The sequence below is a fragment of the Lissotriton vulgaris genome, chromosome 2_1 (assembly GCF_964263255.1).
Source record: "Lissotriton vulgaris chromosome 2_1, aLisVul1.2, whole genome shotgun sequence".
NCBI lineage: Eukaryota > Metazoa > Chordata > Amphibia > Caudata > Salamandridae > Lissotriton > Lissotriton vulgaris.
Window position 1 is genome coordinate 1,969,533,817 of NC_141687.1, and position 22,991 is coordinate 1,969,556,807.

General features: G+C 45.8%; 1 protein-coding gene across 2 annotated transcripts in view; it reads left to right on the forward strand.

The window, feature by feature from the left end:
• The window catches only part of VPS33B (VPS33B late endosome and lysosome associated), a 792,141-nt gene that overhangs the window by 495,618 nt on the left and 273,532 nt on the right, over positions 1–22,991 (forward strand). For both annotated transcript variants that reach the window (XM_086958170.1, XM_086958171.1), the window contains exon 16: positions 8,330–8,394. In XM_086958170.1, the coding sequence (XP_086814296.1) occupies positions 8,330–8,394 (65 nt within the window). The remainder of the gene's footprint in view (positions 1–8,329; positions 8,395–22,991) is intronic.

Sequence of the window (22,991 nt, forward strand, 5' to 3'; positions counted from 1 at the left end):
ATAGATAAAAAATACAAATCCGCTCCTACAGATCCTATTTATATTAAAGGACAACTACCTTTAGACTCTCTTGTAGTATCCAACTCACTCAAGAGAGATAACTCCCAGGCACAGGAGACACCCTTCCTTCTGACAAAGAATCTAAGCTTATTGATGCCTCAGGCAAAAGGATAGCTTTACAGGCTGCTAATAACTGGCACATTGCTAATGCCCAAGCACTGCTAGCCTATTATGACAGAGCTCACTATGATGAGCTGGGAAAACGAATCCAACGCCTGCCTGACCAATACAAATCTGAAGCTAACGACCTTATACAAGAGGGTAAGCTCATTACTAACACCTCCATAAAATGTGCACTGGACGCAGCAGACACAGCATCTCGTGCTATCAACACATGTGCATTACTGCACAGACACGCTTGGGTCAGGATCTCTGGTTTTAAGCCAGAGATGATGCAAACCTCCATCCTTAACCAGCCATTTGACAAAGCATCTTTTTGGACCAGCTGTTGACACTGTACTGGAAAAGATGAAAAAAGACACTGAGGTCAACGCCGTCTCCTCGTCGTGCTTCAACATCCAACAACTACGTAAGATCTTCCGGTGGATCCCCACCGAGACCAGGAAGACGGTCACACAGGCCCTCGTCACCAGCCGTCTGGACTACGGCAACTCCCTCTACGCCGGAACCACCGCCAAACTCCAGAAGAGACTCCAGCGGATCCACAACGCCTCAGCATGACTCATCCTGGACATCCCCGGTCGCAGCCACATCTCCGGACACCTGAGAGACCTGCACTGGCTCCCGGTCAACAAGAGAATCACCTTCCGTCTCCTCACCCACGCACACAAAGCCCTAAACAACCAAGGCCCAGGATACCTCAACAGCCACCTCAACTTCTACGCTCCCACACGCCAGCTTCGATCGACCGGCCACGCCCTCGCCGCCGTCCCCCGCATCCGTAGAGCCACCACAGGGGGAAGGTCCTTCTCCTACCTGGCCGCCAAGACTTGGAACTCCCTCCCGACCCACCTCCGCCTGACCCAGAACCACCTCGCCTTCAGGAAGCAGCTCAAGACCTGGCTGTTCAAGCAGTAGCGGACCCCCCCTCCCCTAGCGCCTTGAGACCCTCCGGGTGAGTAGTGCGCTATATAAATGCCTTGATTGATTGATTGATTGATAGGTCGCAAAGTCAATGGGGGCTTTACAATTACCGGCCAGTAGAGGTTCCTTTTGCCGCTCCTTTTACAGGGGTGGCTCAAACGCTGTCTCCACTGACCAGGCCGCCTCCTCTTATAAGGGCAACAATCAATCCCCCTCCCACAAAGGATATTCTAGAGGAAATTACAGAGGACGAGGAAGAGGTGATTCCACAAGCTCTTCCCCTGCAAACAAACAATGATTTGCCTCCACTACCCCCTGATCATCCCACTCCTGTCGGGGTGACATTTCTCCCAATTCCTCCCTGTCTGGAACTCAATCTCCTCAGACAGATAGGTACTACAAATTGTCCAACATGGTTACAGCCTGGAGCTTACAAACACTCCACCAAACATTCTTCCAAGAACACATACAATGTCACCGGAACCTCTCACATTTTTAAATCTAGAGATTCTTACCTGTTACAAAAGCACGCTATAGAACCTGTCCCGTTAATACATCAAGGGACGGGAGCGTACTCCCTGTATTTCTTAATACCCAAAAAGGACGGCTCTCTCAGGCCCATATTAGACCTGGGACAGCTGAACCTCTACATACAGTCGAACCTCTACATACAGTCGAACCACTTCCACATAGTACACTCCTGTAGGTGCTCCCACTACTTCAGCAAGGCAACTTCCTATCCACTCTAGACCTAAAGGATGCCTAATTCCATATTCCCATTCACCCTGCTCTCAGAAAATATCTCAGGTTTATAGTGGACAGACAACATTAAATGCTGTATACCGCTGGGGAATCCATCCTGCCTTTCCCTGTGAGATGGTCCCTCCTGGGCATCTCCAAGGTGAAGACAAGCATCCCCGGCGCTGATGGGGCTGTTAGTAGAGATTAAGCAAGCTATTGCCCAGAGTTGCTGAGTGGGACCTATGGTTGGAGTAGGCACCGAAGCGAGAATTATCGAGTCCGCTGACCATGGCTCAAGACCCTGCTGTGTCGGGAATCGAATCCTGGTCCTGGTTCGACCTCTGCTTCTGAATCTGCCGCCTCTAACTAGTGTGCCACACCACTCCACCACTCCACATTATCATTTCAAAGTCCTACCATTCGGAGTAACTACAGTACCCAGAGTCTTCACCAAGTGCCTCACAGTTGTCGCAGCTCATCTAAGAAGACAACACATTCATGTCTTCCCCTACCTAGATGACTGGCTAATAAAAGCTGCATACTCTAAAGACAGTCCAACTGCTTCATGACTTGGGGTTCACAGTAAACCTCGCCAAGTCTTGTATCTTACCATCCAATACGCAAGCATATCTGGGAACCACAATTAACACTTGCAAATCTTTAGCTTACCCCAACCCAGTCAGGATTCGCAACATCGAAGCTCTAGTTTAACTATTTCAGCCTCAGCACTCACTACCAGACAGAGTGTTCACGCAACTAATCGGAATGATGGCTTCTTGCATTTTGATCGTTCCATATGCAAGACTTCAAATGCGTCCCCTACAGGAATGCCTAGCTCGTCATTGGAACCAGGCTCAAGGACAACTTACAGATCTGGTGTTGGTGGACGGCCGTTTCTCGAGCCAGTTCCACAGAGAGTGCTAACAGCAGATGCATCACTCACCGGTTCGGAAGCCCATCTCCTAAACCATACAATTCAAGGCAAGTGGACCACTTACCAAAAGTGCTCCATATCAATCACCTAGAATTACTGGCAATATTTCTAGCATTAAAATCATTCTAAGTACATCTACAGCAATAAACTGTCCTAGTCCGGACAGACAACATGACAGCCATGTATTACAAACAAAATCAAGGAGGCACACATTCTTTGCAGCTGTCCCAGTTCGCACAAACATTTGGAGATGCGCCATTCCACAAAACATATACCTGATGGCAGAACATCTTCCAGGAGTTCACAATCAGATTGCGGATCTCCTAAGTCGGCAGACACAGCAGATACACGAATCTGAACTTCATTCTCAAGTTCTTCAACTATTTTTCCAAATGTGGGGTCAACCAGACATAGATCTGTTCGCCACACAAGCAAATGCAAAATGCCCACCCTTCGCCCCCAGGTTTCCACATCCGTTGTCCAAAGGCAATGCAATATGGATGAACTGGTCAGGCAAATTTGCGTACGCTTTTCCGCCACTCCTACTGATTCCCCTTGTAGTATACAATATAATTTCTCAAAGAGGCACAAATTAAATAGCATGCAGTATGAGCACAAATCTCATAGATTGTTAAAGAGACTTGTCTTCATGGAAAAATCTTCTTTCATTCTTGATCCACACAGCCAACGCGTTTCACCCCAGCGGGCTTCATCAGGGCTATTGTGGAAAATTCTATTCCACGTCCTAGCAAGTCGACGAGGAATCCTCCAATATTCACTTCTTCTACAGATATCCTTATCACATTGGGATTCTCTGCGAGGTATCCAACGTTTGTGATCTTACTCAGATTGGCCGTTTAAGGCTCCAGACAGGTTCAGTACAATGCACTTGATCATCAATGAGTTCCAGATTTAGTACTCTGTTTCGCACACGACGCCAGCAGTGATGTGATAATCCCATAGTCAGACCCGCCAGGATATAGCAGCATTGATTACCTTTTGTAAAAATATGCCGCGATTTCTACAAAAGTGCAGATTTCGCGGGCACTTTTGTAAAAATCGCTGCATTTTTGCAAAAGTGCCGATTACGCTGAAAACTGCAAAATCCTGGAGGGTCTGCCTAGTAGTACGCAAACTCAGACAACAGTCTGGCTTCCACATGGGCACCCCAACCGTGGTTCACAATACTACTGGAACTCTCAGTAGTTCCACACCAAAAACTACGCCTCTCCCCAACATTGCTAACGCAGAACCATGGAGACATAAGGCACCCGATCTAGGTCAACTGAATCCAGCTATCTGTCTCCTGAAGTCCTAGAGTTCGGTTATCTTAACCTACCACCGGACTCTATGAACGTCATTAAAGAATTCAGACACCCTACTAGTAGAGCTTGCTATGTAGCAAAATGGAAAAGATTTGTCATCTGTTGCAATAACAATCATATTGATCCGCTGGATGCTTCCATCCAGGATCTCATTTGCTACGTGTTACACTTGCAAAGCTGTAATCTAGCATATTCATCCATACAATTACATCTAGCAGCACTTGCTGCTTATCCACAAAACAGACAACACTTGTCACTATTTAGAGTACCTGCAATTAAAGCCTTTATGGAGGGCCTTAAAAGAATAATTCCTCCTAGACTGCCATCCTCTCCAGTGTGGAATTTAAACATTGTTCTTACTAGGCTCATGGGTCCCCCATTTGAACCTCTACATAAATGTGAACTTCAGTTCCTCACATGGAAAGTAGCTTTCCTTGTTGTAATTACCTCTCTCAGAAGGGTAAGTGAGATCCAGGCTTTAACCATATAAGAAACATTCTTGTAAATACATGGTAACAAAGCGGTTCTCAGAACAAATCCATAATTACTTCACAAAGTCATCTCTGCTTTTCATCTTAACCAATCAGTTGAGTTACCAGAGTTTTTCCAAAACCCAGACTCTGTGGCAGAGCGAGCTCTTCACACACTAGACGTCAAAAGAGCACTACTTTATTACATTGACAGGACTAAACCCTTTCGAAAAACAAAACAACTATTTGTAGCATTCTCCCAACCTTATAATGGCAACCCCATCTACAAAGCTGGGATCGCCAGGTGGATAGTAAAATGCATTCAAATATGCTACCAAAAGGCTAAACGCACATTAACAATTCCCCCTAGAGCGCATTCAAAACGCAAACTAGGGGCTTCCAAGTCATTCTTAGGAAATATTTCCTTAGATGACATATGTAAAGCAGCAACATGGTCTACACCACACTCCTTCACCAAACACTATTGTGTTGAAGTGGAGGCTAAGCAAAAAGCTTCTGTAGGCCAGGCTGTTCTTAAAACACTGTTTAAAACCACTGCAACAGATAGCAGTGACCACCGCTAGGGAGGACACTGCTGTACAGTCTATGCATAGTGTACAATCCGCAGCTCATATGCCTCGAACAGAAAGTGCTACTTACCAGTATGCATCTGTTCTTGGCATGTAGAGCTGCAGAGTTGTACACGCCCACCCGCCTCCCAGGAACCTGAATCTGTTCCAGTATTATCTTATTTAGATACATTCACATGGACATCTCTTACTTCTTACTGGCTCCATCATTTCCCGTCATGGCGAAAAACAATCTAAGGATGGAGGCGATGCCCATGCGCACTATCGTACAAGGGAGGAGTCACCTATCTCATGACTACAAAAGACTCTTCCAAGACAAAAACAAAGTGCAAGCATCCGAGCCCAACACCAGATAGCGATCTTTGCATAGTGTACAACTCTGCAGCTCTACATACCAAGAACAGATGTATACTAGTAAATAGCCTTTTCCTTGGTATTTATTGCACCTGCAACCTTCTAATTTCGCGTACACATCCATACGCTTAATCTCACTGCAATAGCCGCATATCTGCAAAATAGACAGCTCTGGTCTCTTTTTAGAGTGCCAGCTATTAAGGCTTTTATGGAAGGACTCAAAAGACTTATTCCTCCCAGACTTCCACCTTCTCCTGGGTGGAACATTAACATAGTCCTTTCAAGACTCATGGGCCCACCATTCGAACTGTTGCATAAGTGTGAAATACAATTTCTTACCTGGAAAGTAGCCTTCCTTATAGCCATTACTTCTCTGAGGAGAGTGGGTGAGCTTCAGGCATTAACCATAGAGGAACCATTTTTGCAAATACACCAAAGCAAAGTGGTCCTTAGGACTAACCCCAAATTCTTACCTAAAGTAATTTCTGCCTATCATATGAACCAATCTGTTGAGTTGCCTGTCTTTATCCCTCAACCAGATTCAGTGGCTGAACGTGCCCTTCACACGTTGTATGTCAAAAGAACACTGCTTTACCACTTAGAAAGAACAAAACCCTTTAGAAAAACTAAACAACTCTGTGTGGCTTTTGCTCCACCACATAAAGGCAATCCTATTCAAAATCAGGCATTGCAAGGTCGATAGTTCGGTGCATTCAAATATGCTACCTCAATGCTAAACGCACACCAACATTTCCCCCTAGGGTGTATTCTACACGTAAAATAGGGGCTTCTATGGCCTTCTTAGGAAACATACCCATAGATAACATCTGCAAAGCTGCTCCATCGTCTACACCACACACATTCACAAAACACTATTGTGTGGATGTGTTAGCAAAACAACAGGTTAGTGTGGGCCAGGCAGTTTTACGAACATTATTCCAACCTTATTCCAACCCACTGCAACAGCTACAGGTTAGCCCCAGCTTTAAAATAACTGCTAAAGCATATGATCCACAGCTCATATGCCTCGAACGTAAAATGCTACTTACCCAGTATGCATCTGATCTTGGCCTATAGAGCTGTAGAGTCATATGCGCCCACCCTCCTCCCCAGGTACCTTTACCTGTTGCAGTGATATCTTACTTAGATACAATCTACATGGACATCTCTTTTATTACATTACTAACTCCATCATCACCTTTTATGGCAAAATATCTTGGGATGCAGTTGATGGCTCATGCACACTATCACCGAAAGGAGGAGTAACCTATCTCATGACTACAAGTCTTCTTCAAACAAAAATAAAGTGCAAACATCATCTGGACCCAAAACCAGATGGCGATCTATGCTAAAACATATGACCCTACAGCTCTATATGCCAAAAACCCATGCATACTGGGTAAGTAGCATTTTCCTTTGGTCTCAGGGGAGCAGGTTTGGGGAGGGCACTCTGTACCTCCCATTTGCAAATATCTTTTGGCCACCTGGGATGAGGTCCCATGAGGTACTGTTTGCTCAAGGTTGGGAGCTGTGAGCACTTCTCCTTAATTAAAAATAAAAGGCCCCGGGATGGGGTTGGTGGGGACTGAGGTGGCTGAAGGAGGGGGCCCTTTTTTAAAGAAAAAAAAAAGCCTTCCAAGGATGGAGTCCTGAAGTAGATTTGGGGTGGGTGGAGGCTGCACCAGTGAGGCTGGCTGTCTGCGGGGGTATGTCACTTGGGCCAACCTAATTCCGTGCATGGCCAAAGTCTGTGCGTGGTGGGCGTTTGATTTGCGTATGGTAATAAAATAGAAAAAGTAAAGTAGCATTATAGTTAGGTTAAAATTTCAGTAACAACGTAACGGTTTAAACGTGTAAAGCCTCTCCTGAGGCACTCTTGTGGGACCAGGAAAATGAGTTACAAAAATGTGGGGTGTGTGTCCGTGGCAAATTGGCTGCCCACAGGAGTTTGGTAGTATGCGCTCAACCCCAAGCCATGCATGGCCGTATGGTGTTGACGATGAGGGGGGGTCACTGAAAAAACAAAGAGTAAGTCATGTTATAGTTAGGTATGGTAATATTACCCTACTTTACACTAACAAAAAACCTCAGAAATTCACAGAAAAAAGTATAAAGTGATGTTATAGTTACATCAAAATACCGGTTAAAACATAATATTTTAAACTAAAAAAACACTGAAATTTCCAGGTAAAGTTTACTGACCAATCTAGAAATTTTGCATCCACCATGCAGTGCTTATGATCTTAGATATATCATCACTCATGACATCTTTGAAGACATCACTGATAACATCTCAAATGGCATAATTCATATGAACACATAGTAAAGAGCCATGAGATCAAATGTTAGTTCAAAGGGAACATTAAACAGTATGGAGGAGAGTGCCCAGCCTTGCGGCACTCAGTGATAAAGTGATTTGAAGTCACCCAAAATGGGAATGGAACACCACAAACTTTATGGGGATTTTGCTGATGAGGTTTCTCCAGGCAAAAATCTTTTCCCATGGGGAGAAAAAGAAACAAAAAGTGCATTTTCACTCCATGCTGAACTTGCACACTGGAGATATACGCTGTGTATGGTATGACTGTACGGGGAAACTAGCATACGCTGTAGACATTCCCTGTATGATGCCTAGTTAGTTGCAGCTGGCACCGCTTTTTAAGCATACTATTAGGAATGTTGTTGAATTCCCAAAAGGTCATACATGTACATTTGTGCATTGCACACTATCTCTATATAATTGTATGAATCTTACCCTAAGAATGCTAGAGTTACTTTTACGACTAACATTCTCCTTTTTTCTCCCATAAGCTGTGCTTGAAGGATTGGATATGCGAGAGAGCATCACTTTCATTGAAGAGCACATCAACAGGCAGGTAAGTGCATGTAACATACAGACCAGAGAAGAAGAGATTTCCAAATTATACTGTGGTTATTTTACGCCCCAAGTTACGATTAATGGAGTTGTCCCAGTACCACATGACTCCGTAATCAGTGCACGTCTTGACTGTTGATCTCAATTAGATGAGTTTCCAAAAGGATATGCGGCACTGGTGGGCATCAACTCTTTCACTTATAGGTCGGGCTGATTTGTATAAAGTAATAATGCTGCCTTCATTTCTTATGCCATTTTGGGTATTGGAGGCCTTTTTCTGTACGATGAATGTTGCAGTATAGAAACTGCTATGGAATAGTGGCTTTCAAGAATTAATTTGAAAACATTGATCTCTGGGGTTCAGATTAGCATAAATGCTCTCCCTGATTTTACACAAGTATTACTGAACATAGCACCTTGTTATAGTATGTAGGTGGGCTTTTTCGTCACAGCAGGAGCCATTTCTTGGGGTGGATAGGCACATTGTGGGAGCCTTTCGATACCCTGCAGTGCTGAATAGTGGGTCTTGGCCTACATAACCACAATGATTAGGCCATGGAAATTAACCACAAAGAGTCTGGGCTGGGAGCAAAATCTGCCTCTCCCCACACTCCCACCCCTGTGGTCGAGCAGTGTATTGAAGGAACTGGGTGATTACCTGGATTCAGGAATAGAGACATTGTAGGAATCTCTACCCTGGGAAATATTTGGGCCTGGGGACGACTGCAATCCTTTGAACTACTTTATGCACAATATAGTTCGGCATCCATAGAGGTATTCTGATATTTGCAGGCAAGTCATGCACTGTGTGTCCATGTCTCTGTCAATGTCCATATTAAGGCTAGTATGCCGCCTGAACTTAGGATGCTGTCCAAAGCTATTCCTAAGTAGGTGTTTTCCCTTATCAATAAAACCTTAATGCATACAAACAGATTGGTACTAATCTGAGTCATGGACTTAGAGGAGGTAAAGGTCACTGTTGATGAGGCCATGCAATACATACAGGACATGTCTACAAGGCCAAGTTTTAAATCAATACAGCTAAGGTGTACAGCGTAAGGTGTACGAATATCAGAATGATACAATTGGTTCTCTGCTTCAAAGGATGTAAGTAAATTGGAGTTTTCCTCCACACTAAGCACCAGACTAGGGGAATTTTGGGATGGAATTGGTAGACGTCTAACCTCTTTGCTTCAAACTATGCAAATTGGTGGAATAGATGGTAAAGTATTTGAAATTTGGAGGGATGACCGCAATCCGGATAAGTTAAAAAAATTAAATTGCTATATGTGGTTGATGATTGCTGGTCAGGCTTTTGCAAGGCTATAGGGTAGTCCTGAAATAGTGTCTATATATAGACTGGTGTATGTTGGCAGAGAAGTTTGTGCATGTATGGAAGGGCTGCACTATGAATCACAAGAAAGTATGGGTCCCCGGATGAGATAAAGGAATATGGGTCGGTGGGCAGACCTGGGGAGACATCATGCAGAGTGAAAGGCAGGATACCGCAAAGCAGAAAGCACAATGATAATATATGAAAAAATAGTGCAATGCATAATTGTAAGATAGGTTGAATATATTAGTAACTGTTGAACATATGTGTGCACCTATATTGCACTAGTTTTGTTTTTGGAGTAAAATAATAAAAACCTCATTCGGGCCTCAAAGAAGTGCACAATGAATTACATAAAAGATACCCATTCTCTATTCCAAATCTCTAGCAATGTGAATCAGCTGTAAATCATTCTTTCACATTTGGAGCAGCACCCTTAAGAGCAGCAGAATCGGAGGCAGTGCAAAAAGCAGACCGTCTCATTTCGAAGGCATCAAGGAGGACCACATGGTGGGAAGTGCAGGGTACAGAACAGAGGACATTTCTAGTTTAGAGCCATGGCAGGAGGTCAAAGTAGGGAAACTCAATCTGGGAAAAGATCAAGTCTGCACATCATGGTGGTGTTTCCATTCCTGATCCTCCAGGGCGAACCAACTCAAAACATCTCCCTAACAGCCAGGTGAACTCCCACCAACAAAACTCTTAATTTCAGAACCCCCTACAACAAGAGCAAAGCCTCCCAGCAGGGAGTACAGAAATGTACTTTGTCCTGTTGAAGTATTGCATGGCGGTAATGTTATTCAAAAGATGGCACAACAGGCCTAATATGAAAGATCCTTAACGCCAATATACTGATGTGCATTTATTGTTTTGATGGAGATACCACTAAGGAGATTTCATCAATCACCTAGATTGCAGCAGATGAGGCTATTAAGCCTAACATGTACAAACAAACCTGAAGAGCAGCAATCAGAAATGCAGCCTAACACATTGGTATCACATCTCTAATGTCCGAAATCGATGCAATGAATGGCAAAGTAAGAATCTGAACAATGTGAGACTTCTGCTGGTTGATGGAGAAGCCCAGCCAATGAAGCAGTCAGAGCCTGATGGCCGGAAACCAGAATGGGGAAACCTGATTTTACCAGACAATCATCCAAGTATGCAAATACTTGTACTCATGACCTCGTGATAGAAGCTGTCACCACAGCTAGCACCTTGGAGAAGACTTGTGGAATGCTCATATATCCAAAAGGCAATACCACAAACTTGTAATGATGATATTCCACGCTGGAGCAGAGGTAAAGAATGTGAGCGTGAAAGATCAGCTGATAGAAATGGGTGTCCTGAAGATCCAAGGAAAGCATCCAATCCTAGGACTTCAGAGCCAAGAGAACAAAATTCAGGAAGGACCTTCATCTTGCCAAAGACGTTCAAGAACCTCAGATCCAAAATGGGCCTGGGCCACCTTCCTTTTTAGGAACCAAGAAGTAGAAGAAGCAGGAATCCTTGCTGTTTTCCTCCAAACATACCACTTCTAAGAACCGTTTTGGCAGCAAGACCAGTCTTCAGCCTCCAAGACTGAGGATTGGGCTGGGGTGCACTTCTAGCTTCTCAACAGGCGATCCAAGGGAATATTCAAAAACTGGTTGAGCCCAACCAGTAAAATTATTTAATGCTAAATTCTTCCAGTGAAATCTGTTCAGCAAACAATATTCTTGACAGATGTTTCGTGGTTACAACATTGACGCAGCCACAGCAGACACGTGTTTCGTCGCGTTTTGCGACTTTTTCAAGGCTTCTAAAGAAAATTGCCGTCTAATGTCAAAATCACGCGTCTGGAATGGTAACTCAAGCACGATGTAGCTGGATATATTAGTCCAGAAAAATGGATCAGGTATTCTCACGTTTTTAAATGCTGCCATCTTTGGGTAAGATGGCAGCATTTGAATAGGGGAATAATTCGGTTGGAAACATCATACTCACAGGAAGAGAGACGGCGTGGACTAAATTACTACCGACACTGGAGATAGCCAAAGACTGAATCACAAAGATTTGCTTGCATTGACTAGATGTCCCATCGTTGGACCCCGTAAACATTTTTGTAAATACCAAATTACGACACCTTCTACCTTAGAGTACAAACGTGGAAATACACGGTGACTAATTTCAATTTGGGGTCCTCGTTTAAATTGGAAACAATAGCTACTTCTACTATTGAACTTCAAGAATTGAAAAGTAATTTTCACGGACGTGAGAATACCTGATCCATTTTTCTGGACTAATATATCCAGCTACATCGTGTTCGAATTACCATTCCAGATGCGTAATTTTGACATTAGACGGCAATTTTCTTTAGAAGCCTTGAACATTTTTCAAAACGCGACAAAACACGTGTCGGCTGTGGCTGCGTCAATGTTGTAACCACAAAACATCTGTCAAGAATATTGTTTGCTGAACAGATTTCACTGGAAGAATTTTCCATTAAATAATTTTACTGGTTGGGCTCAACCAGTTTTTGAAACATCCATTGTTGTGCTCTGTCTATATGTTCAAGTTGATTAATATATAGGGAGATTCCTGCTATATATTGGGTGTTACTGTGGGTGGCACAGTATAAAGACATTGAGCACACTTATAAAGAAAGAGAATTAAGTTGACTTCATTGCAAACTTAGCTGAGGTGCTGGTTGTCTCGAGTATCCCACTGACACCTTTTGTTCTTCTTTGTATTTGATCCAAGGAGTATACAGGAAGGGGGGTGTAACCCTTGCAGGCCAATTGAAGGAGCCTGAGCTTTATGGTGATGGACTCCCATTGGGCCAAAAAATGGGAGACTGTCCTACACAGCTGGAACCCGATAGTAGAGGAAGCGCAAATCAGATCTGAGGATGGAGAACAAGCAAAAGGACTGCCGCTTCTGCTGTGGTTCCTTAAACCCACCTCTCTCTCAAAAGGAGTGGAACCCCTGCTGGGGGATCTGGAACAACTGGCTGGGTTTATGCTGCCAGGAAGGCTAGCTCCTAGAAAAACAGCAAACGTGATGGTACTTCTGATGGAATTGTTTGGCCTAGAAGCCAGTCCCATTGATTTAAGTATTCTTCTGGAGAAGAAACTACTAAGGAGGGACTAATAATTCTTTCGCCAAATGAACAGCCACAGTTCACAGTGGACAATGACACAAGCCAATGAAAAATATGGGTAGAGAGTGGGCGCAGCTTCAAGTCCCTACTTCAGTACAGCTTGCCTAGCAGAGCAGCGCATGTGCTGCCTTGGTTCGACCTAAAAATGGATAATTTCAGCCCTTTTGAAAAAAGCCAGGCTAGGTGCATCAGAGTAGTGATGGATAAGCACCTAACTAGATGGTTGACTAGCCACCTAGAAGAGGTTAATCATCTCGAGAAGGGTCAGGCAGCCGGCTGTCTTGTTCTTGGAACCTGTGCTTGTGTCAATTTTGGATCAATTATGTAACTGACGCGATAAAGAGTAGGCTAAAAGGATTCTACTTTTAGATCTCTCTGCTGCCTTTGACACAGTCACCCATGATGTCTCGTCGCACCATCTCAAAGTCATGTAATTGTCCGACAGGTCTTTCGCCTGGTTCACTTCAATCTTAGAAAAGAAAATACTGTTGGTGCTCTTTACCCCTTATCAAGTCCTCCCAAGACCCCTTTGTGTGGAGTTACCCAAGCATCTCCTTTGTCCCTTGTTCTATTTAAGGTTTACATTTCAACTCCTTTTCGATCTGATCAGGTCTTTTGGTATTGCAACCCTCTTCTTTGCTAAGTATACCCAGCTAGTACTTAACTTGGATCAATCCTTGTTACACCGCATCAGCAAGTTGAATTATTGTATGCTTGGCTTTCAGAAATGAGTGTTGTTAGAATTGGGAGTCTTTAGTTGGCATAGGTAGGTACCTTTGACCAAATAGGGACCCTTGCTTCTAGTCAGGGTAAGGGGGTACACTTCTAAAATAACCCTTGCTCACCCCCTTGGTAGCTTGGCACAAGTAGACAGGCTTATCAGGAGTGTGTAAAGCATGTGTGAATACATACAGTAACACAGTGAAAACACTACAAATGGACACCACACCAGTTTAGAAAAATAAGTAATTTTTATTAGACTTAACACAAGACCACAAACTACAAAAATCCACAATACTGCACTCAAAATAGACTTAAAATGGTAGAGGTAACTTAGTTTGTGTTGATAATAAATGCGACACGTTTCTCACAACAGTAACTTGAATGCATAATGCAAAACAAACAAAAGGTTCGCAGGGAGGGTGATGCTTCGGTTTTTTGCTTCGGGGGAGGCAATGCTTCGCTCCTCAATGCTTGCGCAAAGTAGGGGATGCATTTTGTTCCTTACCGGAGAGGAGGTGATGCGTTTATTCTAGTACTGCATTCCAGTTACGATGCGACAATCCGGTGCGATAAGATGGCGTCCTTGATGCGATGCAACGACATGAAGATGATGCGTGCATGTCCGACGGCCATGCGGTGACTCGACAACGTTTGAACCGCGACAGGCCTCTTGCGCCACGCTTCTCCGGTGATGCGACGGTGACCCTTGCGGTGGTGACACTCTTCTCCGGTGATGCGACGGCAAACAGCTGCGACGAGGACACGCTTCTCTAGTGATGCGGCGGCGGTGACACACTTCTCTGGCGATGCGACGGCAACAGTTGCGACGGCGACACGCTTCTTCTCGTTGAGTCGCACTTCCAGCTCCTAGCGACACACAGGCTTCTGCAGACAGAATTCCCAGCAAGGAAATTCGGGGGGAGCTGGTGGTGAAGTCGTGTAGCCCTGAGACTTCAGCAGGAGGCAAGCACAACCTCAAGCCCTTGGAGAAATATTCTGCAAGAGGATGAAAGTTCCTTAAAAGTTCCTTCTCCTTTCCTTGTCAATAAGGAAACCACTGCATTCCAACCCAGCAAAACAGCACACTGGCAGAAGGGAAGTCCAAACTCCTGCAGCTTCTTTGGTTCTTCTCCTTGGCAAAGGCTTGTCTTGATTTCCCAGAAATGATCTGAAGTCCTGGGGTCTGGGCCCCAATATTTATATCAGAAAATCCTTTGTCCTCTGAAAGCAGAGGGTCCTGTATCTAGTCCAAACCAGTTCTGGGTGCTTTCTGCCAGTGCACACCTTCTTCCTTTGTCAGTGTGGGCCAGGGTCATCAAACGCACCACAGGAGGTGGAGCCAGCATTGTGGAAGGCAGGCACAGCCCTATTCAGGCCCAAATGCTACTCCTACCACCACTCCCAATGTACATAGGTCTATTCAGCTGAGTGCTGACCCAACCTGTCTCTGGGAGCCCCCCAGCCCCTAACACACACAAAACCAGACAACCAGTCCACAAGTTAGCAGAGGCAGGCTGGATGGTTGTGCAAGAAATACCTACTTTCTAAAAGTGGTATTTTCAAACACAGAATGTTAAAACCAACTTCAATAAAAGATGTATTTTATCATTCTGAGTTCAGGTATACTAAACTCGAATGTCTACCATGTTCCCTGGGGCAGTTAGGATTATAAAATGTTATAATCAAACTGCCCATGATGGCCTATGGGAACAGGTAGCCTTGCAATAGTGAAAAACGAAATTGGCTGTAAATAACTATCAGGAAATGCCACACACATCAGGGCAGGTCCTAGCTTCCACATACAATGCACCCTGTCCCAGGGCCTACCTTAGCGGTGGCTAACATGTAAAAAGAGATGGTTTAGGGATTGGTAAGTGGGTGCACTTACCAAGTCAGCAGGGCAGTACTAGACTGCACAAAGGTTCTGCAATGGCAGGCCTGATACACACTTTACACGCTGCTTCTGTGGGTGGCACAATCAGTGCTGTAAGCCCACTAGCAGCATTTGATCTACACACCCTGGGCACACATGGTGCACTGTAATAGGGTCTGACAAGTAAATCAAATAAGCCAATTATGGAGTCACTAATCAATGCATGGATTTACAATAGGGAGCACTTGCACAGTGCCCAAAGTATCTAAATCAGCAAAACATATCAACAGAGGAGGCAATCAGTGAAAAATGGAAGGGAGACTCACGCCAATGGTACCAGGTCTAACAAGTGTCAAATATTTCCTTACTGTAAACCGAGCCAAAAAGGAGCTTCTAGTGATTGGTGGGGACTCTGAGTCTATGGCCCATGCTACTTGTCCCCACCCCCTATCCTGGCAGGGAAGGTCAAGAACCTTGTCCTCCTTTTTGATCAGAAAAGCTCAGTTCATCTTCAATTTCAAAAGGTTTGGATGACTTGGTGGCGCAGCTTAAAATCTTTAGTAACGTTTGTCTGTTAATCCGCAAGTACATCATTTGTCCCAGAGACCCATATAGACAAAGCTGGTGGCTAGTTTTTGGGCATCTACATTAAATCTGCTACATCCTGTGGTAGGCTTAAAGTCTCTGTCTGCCATCACTGAATCTCCACATGTGCAGGCGAAGAATCTGAGAACCGGAATGGAAGACCCAACCATCTTGTGTGAAAGCAAATCTGTTATGTTCAGAGGAGGGAGGGAAAACTGGACACTAATTTCCAATAGATCAGAGCTACCCAATCCACCACATTTCAGCCAAGAACCTCTGCTCCCCTTTAATGAGGCCCTGACATTCTGGCGGACACCTATGCAAAACCGGACTCTTGCACCTAATTCAATAGACAAGTGGCGAGATGGCACAGGCCTGTTTCTAGGAATTTAGACTTTGTTCTGCAGCACCTACCGCAGAGCGCTTGGTGTTACTAGAATCTACCAACCACCTAAACCCCAATTTCTTCCCCTCCACCCTAACTGACATCGAATCTAAAAGAATGGAGTCATTTGTGAAACAAATATTCTTTGCCAGCCCCACCCTACATGCCGTCAACAAAACATGCCCCATAGGCAGATATTGGAATGCACTATGAAATAGAGTGTCAGTCATCATGCCAACTGTTACTAACTATTTCCACCCAACAAGACAAAGGCTCATTTTAGACAGACAGGAGTCTGAGAAATACTCAGATTTTGTCTGTACACTATTACTTGTCTGTGTAGCGTAAATATTACCTGTGTTGTACTTAGGTGCCACGTCTGGATTTGCTCCACTGGCTTTTCATCCGATGTCCAGCAGTCCCTCATGGACATGGCTGTGGGAAAATGTAAAGGTTACCTGATCAGCCAGCCCTCTTTAGGGCACCTGCTGTGATTAATTTTTGATGGGACTTATCCACCTGTTTCCACCAACACAACTTGCACTGCAGTGTGGTATTCACTTACCCACTGGGTCCACCCTTCAAAATTTTACACAGTTGCCCTCTTCATCTTCCAACCATCAAGATCGTATTCCTCATCGCCATAACATCGGCCAGGCAAATAAGTGAACTCCGGCCATTGTCTGTAGTACTACCACACACATCTTTCTTTCGAGACAAAGTATTCCTCAGGACAAAAGCGCATTGTTGAACTTGGCCCTTGCAGGGTCATCCCTGAACTTTTTGCCTTCCTCCTGTGTTTTGTCTGAAATGTTTTTGTTGATTTTGGACTCTGGGCACTTTACCACTGTTGATCATTGCTAAAGTGCATATGCTCTCCTTATTGTAAATTGATGTATGGATTAGTGACACCATGATTGGCTGGTTTGGTTTACTTGTCAGACCCTAGTACAGTGCACTGAGGGTGCCCATGGCTTGTAAACCAAATGCTGCTGATGGGCTTGCAGCACCGGTTGTGCCACCCACAGAAGCTGCCTGTCTAATTGTGAATTGTGTCTCAGGTCTGTCATTGCAGAGCCTGTATACAGTCTGGTACTGCCATGCTGACTGGGCAAGTGCACCCACTTGCCAGTCCCTACATTTTCCCTTTTATTCATATCAGACACCCCTATGGTAGGCCCAAGGGCAGGTTGCACTGTAAGTATAAGGTAGGACAAGCCCTGATGTTTGTGGCATGTCCTAATAGTGAATTACAGCCATTTTTGTTTTTCACTATTGCAAGGGTACCTGTTCCCCATAGGCCAGAATGGGCAGTTTGATTATTATATTTTATAAGCCTAACTGACTCAGGGAACCAGGTAGAAATTCGAGTTTGGTATGCCTGAACTCAGAATGACAAAAACACATCTTTTAGTGGAGTTGGTTTTAACATTCTGTGTTTGAAAATACCACTTTTAGGAAGTAGGTATTTTGTTGTCTAACCATCCAAGCCTGCCTCTGCTAGGTTGTGTATTCCTTGCCTGGAGTTTGAGTGACAGGGGTTGGAGATTCCAGGAGACAGGGTGAGTCAGCACAGGGCTGAATAGAGAGATCTCCATGTAAACGGGTCGGAGGAGTTGCACCTCGGACCTGAATATGGCTGCGCCTTCCCTCCACAATGCTGGCTTCACCTCCTGTGGTGCGTCTGATGTCTTTGCCTTGCACTGTGAAAGGAAAGAAGGAGTCATGTAAACAGAGTGCTCCAGGACTGACCAGAACTGGCTTGGACTAGGCAAAGGCCTCTCTGCCTTCAGAGAACAAAGAGAAACTGTGTATAAAAGAGAGGACTCAGACCCCAGAGAATTAGATTACTTTGGACAACAAGAGGAAACCTTTCCTGAGGGGTGGAACCAGAGAGACTGAGGAGAGCCTATCCCTAAGTTGAAGTGCTCCTTGGGGGATTGGCCTGCAGTGGTTGCCTGATTACCAAAGAAAGGAGAGAGGAACTTTGTGTACTTTCATCAACTTGTAAGGATCTCCAAGGGCTTGAGAAAAGAGCTTGCGTCCTGCTGAAGTCTCAGGGACAACAGACTTCACCCACCAGCTCCCCAATAGTTCTTTTGAAGTGCCTGCAGTTGTATGGGACTTTCTGAGGAACTGCGTGTTGCAAGGAGCTGGAAGCGCGACTCACGAGCAAGAAGTGTGACGCCAAACTGCCGCTGCCGCTTCACATCACGAGAGCGCCTCGCCGGAGAAGAGGATCGGCGTTGCAGCAGACGCCGCCGCATCACCAGGAAGCATGTCGCAGGGCCTCTTGCAGCCCCCAAGAACCGCTAAGTCATTCCAGGGCCCCGGAAGAACCTCGCATCGCCGGAGAAGAGGATCGACGTCGCAGCAGACGCCGCCGCATTCTTAGGAAGCGTGTCGTAGTGACTGTCGCGGCTCGCATCATTGTGGAAGCACCGCGCATTGGCGTAGAAGAGGATTGACGTCGCAGCAGATGCCGCCGCATCTCCGGGAAGCGTGTCGCAGGGCCTGTCGCGGCTCGCATCATTGTTAACGCGCCTTGCATCGTCGGAGAAGAGGATCGACGTCGCAGCAGACGCCACCGCATCACCGAGAAGCGTGTTGCAGGGCCTATCACGGTCCACCTCGTGTTGCATCAAAAGGAAGACGCCATCTTTGTTTCATCGCACCGGATTGTCATTGCATCACGGCGTTGCAAGCTGCATCGCTACGAAAGCGCAGTAAGAAACCGACGCATCACAGTCCCCTATGCAGCAGTAGGGAACCGACGCATCACCTTCCCTGCAACACTTTCGTTGTCTTGAGTTACACATCTTAAGGTACATTGACTCAAAGTGTTGCATTTTAAGATCTAGAGAGAACTAAGCTAATTCTACCATTTTAAGTACAGTAATGTGGATTTTTGCCATTTGTGGTCTTGTGTTAAGTCTATATAAAAGATACTTATTTTTAATATACAACTTGTGTGGTGTCCATCTGTAGTGTTGTCACTTGGTTACTGTATGTGTTCACAAATGCTTTACACACTGCCTCTGAGATAAGCCTGTCTGCTTGTCCCAGGCTGCCTTGGGGGTGAGCAGGGGTTATTTTAGAGTGTACCCCCTTACCAGACGCAAGGTTCCCTATTTGTCACAGGTACCTACCTATTTATTTATTTATTTAGATATTTATCGAGCGCACAGCTACCCCAATGGTAGACCCCCTAATCTAACACGAATTATGGCCCAAGGTTGTCCCTTCCACATAAGGCAATCTGTTACCATGCCGGCTTTTTACGCAGCCCTGATCTTTCAAAGAGGAAGAACAGCTCCACCACACCCTATAAGGGCACTGAGTTTCTATGTTGATTGGACAAGAGATTACAGACAAGATGACCAACTTTTTGTCAGTTTCCCTAAAGCTAAGAAAGCCAAAGCAGTACAAAAGTAAACTATCTCCTAGTGGATTGTCTCTGGATCAATCATAGCTTTTCGGCTATGGGCTAGCCGAAAAGTAACTTCCAGAAGGCTTGAGTGCTCATTCCACCAGAGGAAAAGTGGCTACCACTGCGCTGGCGTGCAGTGTACCAGTTTTGGTCATATGTCAGGTCGGTAGATGGGCATCCCTACACATGTCCACAAGGTGCACCTGCCTGGAGAGCCAGGCCCTGCAGGATTTCATAGTCTGAGCCATTCCACAAACCCACCACCTACTACCTACAAAGCTACTGCTTTGATATCTATTCACAAGGGGAGGGATCTGCGGTTATAGGTCTCTATAATAAGTTAGTTACCTTTGGTACTGCTTTTTTGGTAGAGAATATCTAACCGCAGAATGCTCACCGACGCACCTGCCTCCCAATTCTGTGGATGAGACTCATACAGCCCATTAATAGGCTTCCAATCTGAATGTCTACAGACTGCTATATTATGATTTCAGTGGCTGCACGTCCGTCTGCATTGATGGAAATCATAAAGAAAGAAGTATATTAGCGCTGATATATTGGCCCTGACATCACATCCAAGGTGGGGTGGAACCGCACAACACCAACTACCAATGAGTGAGGTAATTGCTGCGAACGTTTGCGGATCCAGTCTGAAGCCTGGGGAAATTTACAAGGTGAGGAATCTGCAGTCAGATAGAATTTCTACCGGCAAATGTGTTACTGAAGATAAGTAACTTCTTCTCTGTACCTTCCTGGCCAACCTTCTTTGTCCAGATTGCCTGTAGTGGCGCATTTCTTGAAAGATTTACTGTATGTCTTTCCACGCACACCTTTTGTTGTTCCTCAATAGAAATTAAAGTTAGTTCTAGCTGAATAGAGATCTACATGTAGATAGGTGGGAGGAGTTGCACCTGGGACCGGAATAGGGCTGTGCCTTCCCTCCACAATGCTGGCTCCACCTCCTGTGGTGTGTCTGATGTCTCTGCCCTGCACTGTGAAAGGAAAGAAGGAGTAATGTAAACAGAATGCACCAGGACTGACCGGAACTAGTTTGGACTAGGCAAAGGCCTCTCTGCCTTCCGAGAACAAAGAGAAATAGTGTATAAAAGAGGGGACTCAGACCCCAGAGAATAAGATTAATTTGGACGACAAGAAGAAACCTTTGCTGAGGAGTGGAACCATAGAGACTCAGGAGGGACTATCCCTAAGCTGAGGTCCTGCTTGGGGGATTGACCTGCAGCTGTTGCCTGACTGCCAAAGAAAGGAAAGAGGAACTTTGTGTACTTTAATCAACTTGTAAGGATCTCCAAGGGCTTGAGAAAAGAGCTTGCCTCCTGCTGAAGTCTCAAGGAGCTGGAAGCGCTACTCACAAGCAAGAAGCGTGACGCCGAACTGCCGCTGCCGCTTCACAACACAAGAGCGCCTCGCATCGTCGGAGAAGAGGATCGATGTTGCAGCAGACAGTGCCGTATCACCGGGATGCGCGTCGCAGGACCTGTCGCGGCCCCCAAGAACCACTGAGTCATCGCAGGGCCCCCGCAGCGCCTCGCATCGCTGTAGAAGAGGATCGGCGTTGCAGCAGACGCCGTCGCATCCCTGGGAAGCGTGTCGCAGGGCCTTTCGCGGCTCACATCGTTGTGGAAGCACTGCGCATCGCCGGAGAAGAGGATCAACGTTGTAGCAGCTGCTGCCGCATCTCCGGGAAGCATATGGCAGGGCCTGTCGCAGCTCGCATCATTGTCAACGCACCTCGCATTATTGGAGAAGAGGATCGACGTCGCAGCAGATGCCGCCGCATCATTGAGAAGCGTGTTGCAGGGCCTATCACGGTCCGCATCGTGTCGCATCAAAAGGAAGATGCCATCTTTGTTTCATCGCACCGGATTGTCATTGCATCACGGCATTGCGAGCCGCATCACCACGGAAGCGCAGTAAGAAACCGACGCATCACTGTCCCCTACGCAGCAGTAGGGAACCGACGCATCACCTTCCCTGCAACACTTTCATCGTCTTGCGTTACGCATCTTAAGGTACATTGACTCAAAGTGTCGCATTTTAAGATCTAGAGAGAACTAAGCTAATTCTACCATTTTAAGTACAGTATTGTGGATTTTTGTCATTTGTGGTCTTGTGTTAAGTCTATATAAAATATACTTATTTTTAATATGCAACTCGTGTGGTGTCCATCTGTAGTATTGTCACTTGCTTACTGTATGTGTTCACAAATGCTTTACACACTGCCTCTGAGATAAGCCTGTCTGCTCGTGTCAAGCTACCTAGGGGGTGAGCAGGGGTTATTTTAGGAGTGTACCCCCTTACTCTGACTAGACGCAAGGGTCCTGTTGCGGGACAGGCTGGGCTACAGGAACTGACGCAGAGGCTACAGATGGATGCATAAGAGAAGGTTTTATTTTTATCTGTCTTTGCTGCCTGCTGGTCAGTCTTTCACGAGCAAACGTTGCAGGGTCCGTCGTGGGCTGCGGATAGGACTCCAGGCCCTGAAAGGCCTTCAAAAGGGTTTGACTTCCTGGGACCTCTTTCTTCTCCTTGAGGTTAGCGTCCTAGGACCTCTGGTGTTTCAAGCCCCAAAGAAAAGAAAAGAAACCAAGGATTAGGACAAACGTCCTCCAATGTACAACTCAGGGGCCGGGAGTGAGGGAAACCAAGTGTTTAAGTGCTCCGGGATACTAGTGAGGGTAAACGCGGACTGGTGCTCGTGCAGCGATAGTCACACTTGTACGGGACATCAAATCAGAGCGGTCGGGACACATGCAGCGGGAATTTACAACAGGGGTTGCCTTCTCCCCACCCAGCCAGCTACTTTCCCCCGTACCTGCTCAAGCCACGCTCCTCCTGTGGGAACGTGGCAGGGTGGCTCATGGATACGTTGGCTTCCTGGCTTTTCGTGGACGCTCTTCCCGGCTTCAATCTCCAACGCGCCTTCTTCCTCCGGTCTCGCTCCTCTCTCCGTCCTCTCACCTTCCGCCTCCAGGGAAACGCCGTCCGCTGTCTTCCTGGTTCCGTCTTCCTTTGAGTCGTCCCGCGCGATGATGTCCCAGGGAGGGGGCGGGCCTGTTTAAAGGTGCCGTACTGTTTCGCCGCTTCTTCTTTGTGACCGCAAGGGAAC